Raw genomic sequence first — 12,937 nt, 5'->3', positions numbered from 1 at the left:
TTGCACCACTAATGTTTTCTGAATAAAATGTAAAAACCTTGTAATGTTCATCTAAGCACCAAGTAAAAGGTAAGTGAAGGTAAAAGTTCAACCAGAAGTTCTGGTTTCCAGTTCGCTCTGGACATGTGCCCTTATGTCGGTGTGATACGTTGTGGTGTTCGGATCCTGGCACTTCGGTCTAGTTCGGTTTTGGTTCAGTGACAGGTTTTGGACATACATGGTCCATGTTTTGCTTTTTTGTGAATGAGTGTTCATTCACTGGTCATGCACTCTGTTTTGTAAAGTGCCTGGTTTATGTTTTCATTGGCCTGGGGTGGATTCCAGAAAGCAAGGTTATCTTACCGTCAAACATACCCTGAACTTTTGGTTGATTAACCCAAACCTTGCTTACTCGAGGGATACTGGTTCCAAAAATGCATCCGAGGTAAGTTTAGTCAACTCAAGAGTATGTTCACAGTTAACATACAAGACATTCTGAACAGAGCGACGAATTGACGAGTCACCATTGAAACATGCAAAGAAAAAGCACACCATACTTCTTTTTTCTTTTGTTTAATCTGGGTTTAATTTACAGTCTTAGTGCATTTCACCACCTCATTGGTGGTTGTGCAATCATTTTTCAATCTTTATTAACTGTGAACACCACCAATTCCACCAATAAGGGATAAGCTAGGAGTCTTAGTAATTTCATTATTTACCCACTTCCTCCCAGATTGCAAATGAATGATTGTAATGCAAGGCTGCAAATAGGACCATGCATATTTTATAAAGAAAAAAAAAGATTTTTAGGTAAGAATGTAATTTTCTTTTGACTAAAACTATATTTTGTTTTGCAGATAAAAACAACAGATAAAATCATACAACTAATATTACATTAAATTGTAGTTTCTCAGGCAAAATGTGCATTTTTTTAAACCTGCTAATTCAAACCATTATGCTAATACAGATAGCTAAACACTGGCTGACAGTGGTGGGGTAGGTCGTAACACATCTTTAAAAAGTGTTACAACCATCCCCTTACATACAACTAAAACAGTTTCTTTTCAAGTATTTTACAGAATGCCTAGACGGTGTGCCTGCAGTGTTTAAAAAAAGGAACTGATGAGGTTTCAAAGAAGGGCAGGTCAGACAGATCAGTTGCATTGTTGAAATCCAGTGGTGAGGATTCTGAGACCTCAGAAAATGACATTTGGCAACTCAAAGCCAAAGGAAGTGTGGGTAAAATGTGACCAACGTAGTTTCTGAAGCATTCTTTGCATTCTTGGTGTGGCTGCTGTTTTTTGCTTCTTTTGTTTAAGCATGTGTTACAACATACCCAAATATGAATATGAATAAATATGAAATACATGACGAAACTACACTCACCTAAAGGATTATTAGGAACACCTGTTCAATTTCTCATTAATGCAATTATCTAATCAACCAATCACATGGCAGTTGCTTCAATGCATTTAGGGGTGTGGTCCTGGTCAAGACAATCTCCTGAACTCCAAACTGAATGTCAGAATGGGAAAGAAAGGTGATTTAAGCAATTTTGAGCGTGGCATGGTTGTTGGTGCCAGACGGGCCGGTCTGAGTATTTCACAATCTGCTCAGTTACTTGGATTTTCACGCACAACCATTTCTAGGGTTTACAAAGAATGGTGTGAAAAGGGAAAAACATCCAGTATGCGGCAGTCCTGTGGGCGAAAATGCCTTGTTGATGCTAGAGGTCAGAGGAGAATGGGCCGACTGATTCAAGCTGATAGAAGAGCAACTTTGACTGAAATAACCACTCGTTACAACCGAGGTATGCAGCAAAGCATTTGTGAAGCCACAACACGCACAACCTTGAGGCGGATGGGCTACAACAGCAGAAGACCCCACCGGGTACCACTCATCTCCACTACAAATAGCAAAAAGAGGCTACAATTTGCACGAGCTCACCAAAATTGGACAGTTGAAGACTGGAAAAATGTTGCCTGGTCTGATGAGTCTCGATTTCTGTTGAGACATTCAGATGGTAGAGTCAGAATTTGGCGTAAACAGAATGAGAACATGGATCCATCATGCCTTGTTACCACTGTGCAGGCTGGTGGTGGTGGTGTAATGGTGTGGGGGATGTTTTCTTGGCACACTTTAGCCCCCTTAGTGCCAATTGGGCATCGTTTAAATGCCACGGCCTACTTGAGCATTGTTTCTGACCATGTCCATCCCTTTATGACCACCATGTACCCATCCTCTGATGGCTACTTCCAGCACCATGTCACAAAGCTCGAATCATTTCAAATTGGTTTCTTGAACATAAAAATGAGTTCACTGTACTAAAATGGCCCCCACAGTCACCAGATCTCAACCCAATAGAGCATCTTTGGGATGTGGTGGAACGGGAGCTTCGTGCCCTGGATGTGCATCCCACAAATCTCCATCAACTGCAAGATGCTATCCTATCAATATGGGCCAACATTTCTAAAGAATGCTTTCAGCACCTTGTTGAATCAATGCCACGTAGAATAAAGGCAGTTCTGAAGGCGAAAGGGGGTCAAACACAGTATTAGTATGGTGTTCCTAATAATCCTTTAGGTGAGTGTATGTACAAATGGCGTCCCCTTCTCGAAGTGCCCTTCAAGGGTGCAAAAACGCTGTTTGGAATTCCCCCGATAACAGCTGCGCTTTCTCACTCTCTCATCTCTCCGACAGTGAGATGACACACAAACCCGCCTCCCCTCACTCACTCATTTCATTTGCTCTGGATGAACAACTTTGTTGGTGTTACAGGGCTTGAATTTCGGCGTGGGATCGCGCATATTGCGCATAATGTTACTAATTCCCACAGATTTTGTGCTCACACCCAAAATTGGCGAGTACTCGCATAAGCACAGTCAGTTATGTTTTAAGTGAATGTAAAAAGCTGAGAAAGAAACACATGTGTAACAGTATAATGGATCCATGTGTCAGGTCTTAAAGTGACAGCAGCTTAATATACCTGCTGACAAATTATGAGATAATATTAAAAATATCTATATGGCAGATTTTCCCCATGGCATAGATTTAAACATTTTGGACATTGAAAATGTTGAGTTGCTAGTAACTTTGGAAAACTAGTAGGCACAGTGGCTGGTGAGCAAAAAAGTGAATGTCAAGCCCTGTGGAACAGAAGCTGCTCCAGAGAAGGTTATGTTCAGAGAGTAAGTTGCTATGGCTACTTATACATACCCTGAAAGTAACCGTTTTTGGTTTTTGGAGGTTATCCGCTTACTTAAACATGTCACACAACCTGCTTTCTGAAATACCCCTAGCAATTATTGTGTTGTTGGGTTCTGTATAGCGTGCGTTCGTGTTTATCATCGGCCGCATACTTTTTTGTTGTATTTTTTTTGTGTAGCATGCGGCTTGTGTTCATCATTGGCCTGCACATGCTTTCGTTTTGTGTTTAGTGTAATTAAGCAGTCAGTAAGTTCTTATTGGCTGTGTGTTCTTATGTCATGTTTTGTGTGATCACATGTCTTTGTTTTGTTTGTGTGTATGTGCCATGTGCTCTGCTGTCTATTGTCTTGCCCTTCTTGTTACCTGATTATTGGTTTATTCGCCCAACCTGCTCTCCCTCGCCACCCTCCTAATTTCTCCCCCTATTTATTTTTCCTGTGTTCGCAGGCCTGTGCCAGTACTTTGTCAAATATATCCCTCATGTCCTACTGTTTCTGCCTTGCCTTGCCTTGCCTTGCCTACTGCCAGTGTTTTCCCCTATGGAGTAGTTTTTGTTTTATTTTTAATTAGTCTACAAATAAAAGCCCATTGAAACTCTGCATTTGAGTCCTCGGACCATTCTTAACCCAAAACTTGACAGTACATATATTTACCACATTGTGAGGTTTACTGCCTTATGTGAGCATTTAAAAAAAAAAAAAAATGTATATATATATGTATATAATTTAATGTCACTAATGGTGATAGTGCAGTAAAGTTTTCAAGATCATCCTGGAAATATGATTCTCTGATAAATGGTGTGACCCTGATTGTTTTAGGCCTCATTAATCTATCATTAGCACCTGATGAAGCGCTTGTCTCCTGTCTTCCTGAGCTTGTTTCATCTGTTTTATTCTGTCCATCTCTTTTATGTTTATTTTTCTCTCTCGATCCAGACTCTGATTAGATGGCTGACTCATTCTGTCTCTTCAGCTCATTATATCTTTTTCTCGCTGCATTTAAAAATACCTGATCGCTTTATCTCTGTTTGCCCTATCTGCCATCCCCCTTGTACACACAAAAAAATATCCAGTAGGCTATTTATGACTAATAGACAGCAGCAGCATCATCCCCTTTTCGCCGCAGGAAACATTTGCACAAAACCAACACTGCCTAAAAACATATAGTTCTTTCTATTTACTGTTTTCAGTCTATTATATATTTTGAAATGTTATTCTTTTTTTCTGTCTATTTCATTCTGTCTTTTTTTCTGTAATACACCCACACAGATTTAAGATTCGGTCCATTTCGGGGATCAGGTAACACCATTAAATTGGCTGATCTTCTGGAACATGTGCCAAGAGTCAAAATATGTTTAAGGAGCCTTAGAGCTTTTGGGGTGCTTTGGTGCCTTTACACCAAAATGGCATCCATTATATGATATTTTAGTAAGTTGTGAAACAGATTTATTCTATACTTAATTGGCAATCATAAGATTGATATCATAAGATGAGAAAAGCATTGAATGCCAGCATCTCAGATATAAATAATGACTATGATTGGCAAATATTGTTTTTGGGAACCTTTAGGATGTGTTTTGTTCATGTTTACAGGTTCCAGCTCCAGTTTTGACCATTAAAAAAAAGTTTCCTGGCCTGGTGCTTTGATATACCTGAATGATTACCATATGCTTCTACCATGGTATTTGCCCTCCAAGGTGTTTCAAAGAATACCATGGTAGGCTACATGCTCAGAAAATCTTTGAATATTACAATGGTCTATTATAGCCTGTCCAGTGGTTTGACCATTATTCAGCATAATTATCCATTAATATTTTTTTCAGTTGAGCTGTATACTTGTAATATTCTCTTAATTTAACCGGATTCTTCTGGAATATTATCTCATTGTCATAACATTGCATTACATGCGTTTAGCTACTGTCACACGCGGAGGGATAAGAAGTGTGCATGGAGCAGTAGCGGCGGAAGGACACAGAGAGGCAGAACGCGTCGGCTCCTCATCTCACTGGCATCATTCTGCCAGAGAAGCTTCATAGTCCTCTGCGCTACATATGCTATTCTATCATTATATCAAAGGCAGACACATGTGCTTTTAAAACCAATGCAGCTTGGCCCATTCTTTACGTTTTTTATTCATATAGAGCCCCTCTAATTCATTATTATGCATGATAACCTTGTGTATATATAGATTTAATTCATAGACAGAGGGTCGTTCAAACGCTGCCCGTCGTTATCCGTTCAAGAGCTTCATTTTTTTTCTTCTCTCCCGCTTGCCTGAAACCAAGCACAGTTGATAGACTGAAGAGACCGCGACTGACGGCTCCAAAATGGGGGTAAGAATCTATTTTAAATGCTTGCACATTCTGTTTGACACCCTCAGAATATTTCGGGGTTATGATATTTAAATGTAATTTAGCCTATGTCAAATCGTTGCATTTAACAGGTGCATGTATTTCTCAATTAACGTATTGCTTAGGCTACTAATGACAATACTGTAAATGATAAGCAAACATTAATCAGTTAGGCTATTATGTGAGACTGCAGGAATAACATCATTGGCATTGTGAAATAACGCTGCACGATCGTTTTGGCATTTGCGTCAAGTCGGATGCTTCATTTTTGCACCAAGTCAGATGCGCCATGATGTAGGCAAGTGAACAAATGAAGCATATCTTGGTGAATTTAAATTCAAATGTCATATAGGCTACATCATTAATGTTCAAGGCGTTTGGCATAGATCGCTAAAATTTGGAAATAGCCGGCTCTAGCCTATATTTGATGCATAAAAGGCGCACTGAGGTAAACGCAAAAATGACATCAAATATCAAAATGAACTGTGATAACTAATATGTTTCAAATAGCCTACATGATGGTAAGAATAACACACATTCAGTAATACAGTAGCCTATGATAAGGTTTCTGTTTGCGCCTCTGTTTGCTCAGTCAAACGTGACCGCGCGTCAGGAATACCCTACCGTTGACGACCGTAGTAATGACCATTTGTGGCTAGCGATTTGGGATTACGATTTTTTTATTGGGATTAGGTTTTTAAAATGACACCAAAAGCTTACATTGCCATTGAGAGATACATTTTTTAGTCCTCATTTGTGAACTCAGATAACATTGTAGCCTAATAGCTACCTTTTTGAAATCCACCGATTTTTAGCATACATTGACGATTTCCTTTCAGTGACGATAACAAAGTTTACCAGCTAGGAAAGCGACATTTTAAATTATCCAGGTGACAATTCTGTTCTGTCTGCAAGTCTGAGGAGAAATTCTGGGAGAAAGTCTCCTAAATAAAAGGCGTTAACCACAGATGGGTGGGGGGAGCGTAGCGTAGCATAGCGTATGGATTTAGGATGACTGCATCTGGACTGACCCATTTCAATAGTCTCACAGCCGACTATGCAACAAAAAACTTGTGTAGGCTATCACAATTATGACAGTAGGCTATCTATATATATTGGCCAGTAGACGTGCTGCATCAAAATGGATGTGATGATTCACGATAGAAACGCGAATAAATCGAACTAGCTTGTTATTTTTGTGACCTTGCAATAAGCAGAACTGGGAATTCTTAATAAGAGAAACAAATCAGTGATCCATTAAATGGAGATGCTGTGTAACCTAATGGAAGAATGTATCTCCTTCAAATGATACCTTTTCATGGCACGGAATGTTTTGTAGGCTATCTCGGTTTCTGTGTCGTTTTTTCATGCTGATATTGGTCGTGATGCCCGGAGGGATAACCGGGCTCGACGATTGGTGACTGCGTCAAAGTGGAGGCTGATCAATGAGAGTGGAAATTCCCGAACACGCACAGTGATTGGTCTGTGTAGCGCCACGAGGGCTGCGATGACGAGAGGGCGGGTCATATTCACAGTCGCCGGTGATTGATTGGTCTTGAGCCAATCAATGTGTAGAGGATGCGTGATTGGCAAAATACTAGGGCCAAATGAAGGGCTGGAGCTCGAGAGGGTGGTGGGGATGGAGAATATATTGAGCATGGAAAGTGAATGATGGGGTTACTGGAGCTTGTTACCTGGTGTCACCTTGAGAGAGGTAGTGACTCATTTGTTGGAGGCTCAGGTGCTTGGGGATGTTGGCAATTTGTGTGAGGTGAACGTTTCTTGCAGGGTGTTTGGAATTGCATATCTGTTGTTTCTACAGTGTACAGTATAATGTGTGTACAGTATTAATTTTTGCATGCATAGAATACCTGTACACATCTTATATTAATGCACATTTGAATACTTTCAGTTGTTTATAGCCTATTTCCAATCATTGTGAACAAAAATATGAGGCAAACAGAATGAAGATTTATTGCATTGATTTACTGTCACTGACTTACAAACATACTGTAGTTCGGTACGTGGTTGGCCTATTATTATTCACTCATTTCTGTTCTTACAGCACTAAATGACATTCACTGTAAACGGAATAGTGAATGAGTGAAAAATGTTGTGATTTCAGACATAGCACCACTGTGCAAGACATAGTATCCCACAATGCAGTGCTTTCCTAAACAGGAAGTACTATCAACCAAAAGATGATACACTGTTAAAAATAAAGCTTCCAAAAGGGGGGTTTATGCAGTGATACCATTAAAGATCAATTTTTGGTTTCCCAAAGAACTTTCAGTAAACCATTCTTAAATTATTATTTTTTTTCCTTAAGTGTGAAGAACATTTTAAATAATCTAAAGAACCTTTTTTACTGTAAAGAATATTTTGTGGAATGGAAAGGCTACATGGATGTTTAAGGTTCTTAATGGAACCATCTATGTAAATAAAGAACCTTTATTTTAAGAGTGTATCTTGAAACATTATTTGAGAGTTAACACAATTTCATGCATTTTTTTAAATATAAATTTTCACATTTAAAATGTAAACTCCTTTTATTTCAGAGATGATAACTGGATGAATTCAGTCATCATAAATTAAGTTTAAGATTACTCCCTGAATTAATCATGCAATGTAACAGTTGCATTATGGGTTCTGTTTCACGTGGTACACTGTAAAATATTACATGATCAATGAGTTATGACAACGTGTTTTTACATTGCTTTAACTCATCAAAATAAGTTAAGCCATTCTCAACTTTTTTACAAGTTAAACAAGATTCAACTAATTTATGTAATTTCAGTTTAATGTAATTTAAGTTGAAATGACTTAAACATCCAAATTGATACTTAAAATTTTGAGGCAGCATCTTTTTTTTTACAGTGAGAAAAAGTAGGCAGCATACAATGTAGACTGCATAGTAAGCTGTATGATAATATTCCATATAGCAGGTTTTGAGCTTTGAAATGGTTCCAGGGATGGGCTGATACAGTAAGGGAATAAGGTGTGCAGGGCAGCAAAGGTGAGCGAAGGGGCAGGCGGTTACCTGGTGTCACCTTGAGAACAGCACTGAAGTAGTTAGTAGGAGGCTCAGGTGCTTGGGGTTGTCGCCAATTAGTATGCCTTGAATGTTTCTTGGTGGGTGACTCTGCGATGCCCTTGAGACATGCATCCAAAGACGCAAGTCTGTCTGAAGGCTTCAAGGGCACTGCAGGTGATTAGGTTGTTTAGAATAGCAAGAAAGTTGTCTGCTAGTGTGAAATCAGTTTTATAAACTGAGTTGGAGCATCTACATTTGAACTTATGTTTGAGCTTAAACAGTTTCTTTTGGTTTTAGTTTGCCACCATTTTGTTTTGATAATATATCAATTTATCTTTGAGGTAAAGGTGGTGACAATGACGTTTAAATATCTATTTGTTTAACTTCATAGTGATTTACATGGTGCGTGATTGATAATTGTGTATGTTGCGTGACTGAGAAAGAGACTGGTGGTGAAATGTCTTATAATGGATGGTTGTGTAATGGACGCCGTTCAATAGCTCATTCTCGTTGAGTGATTTTGGATATGTATGTGTGCGCTTTTCCACTAAAGCATGCGATCAAGCCTTATTTTGTGTCAAAGCCTGGGGTCATATGAAGCAAAGCTAGCAGACACGCTATCAGTCAATTTGCCAGATGCCAACATGATGTCATATCCTGTGGGGCCTTCAAGGTCAGCCAGCAAGCTCATTTGATTGGCCTTCAAAAGTCAATAGCAGGTTTTAATCAGTTTGTTCCAAGTCAAGGTTGCTTTCCTGTATATTTAGATAATCACATTCACAATGACCACCCATGATTGCATCAACAAACAGTCTGGGGTGCTCTAAAACTAATTCTGTATTATTATACAGAATTTAAATTCTAATTACTTAAGAAGTTTAATAGACACAAGGATTATGCCATTTTTAGCCACAACACACATGTGATGTTTTTCCCCCTTTAAGTTTAAATCAAGGTTTATTTAAAGAATTTCACACTTAATATATTCAAATGAGAATATTTTTTTACTTTTTAATAGCATATAGAAATCATGTAAATAAAATCAAAGTATAGTTTGCATGAAGAAAATAAAGCCTATTTTAGGATAATTTATTGCATTGTGATTAGTTTCACCACATTTATTATTATCAACGATTTTCATGAATTCCCATTATTACAGAAAACAAATACTATATGCAATGATTTTTATTCAAATGAGCATATATTGTCTGTATTATTGATTTATAAAAATTGATTTAGAATAATTATTTTATTCTAAAAAAATAAATTCACAATTAAAAAATCATAATGTTCATGAAAACAGTTCAATTCTCAATTTTTGCGGTTATGATTAGGACAAGTTATACATGAGATTTAAACCAGTATTTTCAACACTTACACTGTAAGAAAAAAAATTGCTGCCTTAAATTAAGTACAATAAACTTGAATGTTTAAGTCATTTCAACTTAAATTACATTAAACTGACATAAAAAAAAAATCTTGTATAATTTATGAAAAAGTTGAAAATTGCTTGTGTAAAAACATGTTGTCATTATGTATTGATCATATATATATATTTTTTTTTTTACAGTGTATTATTTGTTATCAAACACGTTCTTACTAAAGTGATATTTCACAAACAGAACAGAGGCATTTTAATTCACACCCTCACTTTAGAAATCCATTGCACACTAACATACTAATTTTGTCTATGAATGCATGTACAATATGCTTAATTTCTGGACATGACTCCCTGCACTGCTAAGATATCTACATCCATATCTTCACATTTAAATTAAACACCCATCACTCTCTTACTACTGCTGCATGATAGACATCTCTAACATTTAGTTATTTAGCCTCAACGTTTTATGTGGTTTGTTTCATTGATGTCTTATATATGTAGTTATCAAGAAGCAAGGTTTCTTTAAAAGGTTTATGGAGGGTGTCAATGCACGTTGTTAATTCACTACTGCATGTACTGTACACTGTGTGTTTCCATGTCCTCGAGGACATTAGATGAAGCCTTGGACTTAGATAGAGAGAGAATCCCTTTGAAATGGTTTTCAATTTGGACCAATGGCTGTCAAACTCCAAAAATGACAAAACGCATCATAAAGGTGGTCCATACGAACCATGCAAGTCTTTAGAAGCCATACAATAGCTATGTATCAATGATACCAAATATTTGGTTACGATTGGTAACTATTACGATCACTATATTAGCATCCGCATGAGCGGACAATATAATTTTGTTTATTCTAAGTGCGTTGCAGATTTGTAGCCTGCCGCTTTAAATGCTCTGAAAGCTCTTGAAGCAGGGTTGATTCTGATTGGCTGTCAATGTTTTATCGTTCATCACCTGGAAAAAATTTGTTCTAAAAGTGTTTCCAACAATATTGTTTCTCTGTGCCGTTATTGTTATAGTTGTGGTGACTCTTCTATTCTTTTATATTTAGAAAGATTTTTTTAAACTATATCATTATCGTCCTTGGTGTGAACATGCCTTTATGTACTATTTTTATGTTGTTTTTGATCATTTTGGACTTAGAGATCATTAACTTTATTTGTATTTAAAAGTGAACATCTTCTTTTTATACGCTGAAAAAAATAGCCGTAGGATTTACTTGGAAAAAAATTTCACTCAGAAATTGTAAATTTCACAAATAATTGCAAAGAAATGGCAAAATAACACATTGAATTAAACGTAAGATTTTGATTACACAAAAAGTACATTGTAGTCTACAGAATAAAGAAAACATACAAGTTTGGACAACATGTGGGTGAATAAATGATGACAGAATTTTCATTTCCGAGTGAACAATTTCTTTAATATTAACATCATTGTCACAGACTTCAAGTCCTCATCCAGGCTCTTACGTTTCAGTCGTTTGTCTCAGAGAACGTAATCTTAATCAGCTCTAAGAACGGTACCCTTTGGATTTACTTAAAGTGGAGCAGCTAACAGTTCTCCGGAAGCTTTGGCGATCACACATCCTATGGCACAGCGGCCAATGGGCTTTGACATGAATGTGCACTTATCACACATCTGATCTCAGGGTCGTGACTGAGTTTGTAACTGTGAATGCACGTGTGCAGGCGTGCATGAACGATGAACAGAGAACTGCAAACAGTCAAATGGAGGATGTTGTCATGAATGAATACAGTAAGAACACAGTGTACCCAAGTAAGGCCATGCTATCAAATTGGTTAGACTACATAAGACAGCAAACTCTGTAAACTAAGTCAGTGGAGGCGTTAAGAGAATATATATATATACAAACAGACAGTATATAATGTATCTCAAAGAATATGAGTGATTGAATGTATAAATAGGAGAAAAGGAGGGAGCAGGATTACGGTTGTTCAGTAGGTTAATCCAGACTGTAGTAAACAGTCTTAATCCTGCATTGCCATCTCACCCCAGAGGATATAAAGAGGGAATCCTTGACAGATGGTCAAACCGTTTCAACACACTGCCGCAGGGATGCGACGATTTTGGCCTTTTTGCAATTTGTAGTGTTTTGGGTTTATTTTTTATCCTTATCCTTTTTTAAATATAAGCAAGTCTGTTGAACATATAATGATGAACATACTGTATTTCATTGGAAACGAGTGGTTAAAGAGTTGTTTTATCATCATTTTAGGGATCTTTTTACGGATTGTATGGTTTGTTTCCCCTGTTTTTATTAATACTATAATATAGTTTCTGAATATATGAAGAAACATCATTTGTTTAAAAATGACAAATAATAGTAGCTAATAAATGATATGTTTTTTTATCATCATTCAGTGTTTGTAATCTGATATATATATATATATATATATATATACAGAATATATACTAAGAAAATATAAATTACAATCAAGAAAATTGATTACTTTAGTATCTTTTTCATTTGTTTTAAGTTATAAGTTAAGCCTTATAATAAACAATTCATTTTAATACATTTAGCCTGTTTTTAGAATTATAACTTTCTGTAGCATTTTTTGTCTATGTGCAGTTTAACCTTATAATAAACTAATGACAAATAAAAGCTGTAAATAAATAAATAAATAAAAGACAAAATGTTTGACTATTTAATGTTTAAATTGTATTAATAGTAAAAGTTAATGATTACTATTTTATTAGTAGTAAAAGTTAATGATTACTATTTCTATTACTTGTAATAATGTTCAAAGTATTAAAATCTAAAAATGTAAGTATTTTTTCCTTTAATATTTAATAATTTTATAAAATAATATTATCAATCAAGCTTTACATCAGAAACATTTATGGATAAATTTTATGCATTGCGTTTTAACATCTAAGCAAGCTGGTGTGCTGTAATGGTGGATTTAACCATAATGCCGTCTGGTTGTGCATGTAAGCTAAAATAGGTCACAGA

General features: G+C 36.6%; 1 protein-coding gene across 1 annotated transcript in view; it reads left to right on the top strand.

The window, feature by feature from the left end:
• The first annotated feature begins 5,192 nt into the window (after positions 1-5,192).
• Positions 5,193-12,937, top strand: part of atp1a3a (ATPase Na+/K+ transporting subunit alpha 3a) — a 35,764-nt gene continuing 28,019 nt past the window's right edge. The window contains exon 1 of the mRNA XM_084131115.1: positions 5,193-5,518. Within this exon, the coding sequence (XP_083987241.1) occupies positions 5,513-5,518 (6 nt within the window). The 5' untranslated portion in view covers positions 5,193-5,512. The remainder of the gene's footprint in view (positions 5,519-12,937) is intronic.

Source organism: Abramis brama (genome assembly GCF_963993115.1).
Source record: "Abramis brama genome assembly, chromosome: 12".
NCBI lineage: Eukaryota > Metazoa > Chordata > Actinopteri > Cypriniformes > Leuciscidae > Abramis > Abramis brama.
The sequence above is the reverse complement of the archived record's forward strand: the minus strand, read 5'-3'. Positions and strand labels throughout refer to the sequence as shown.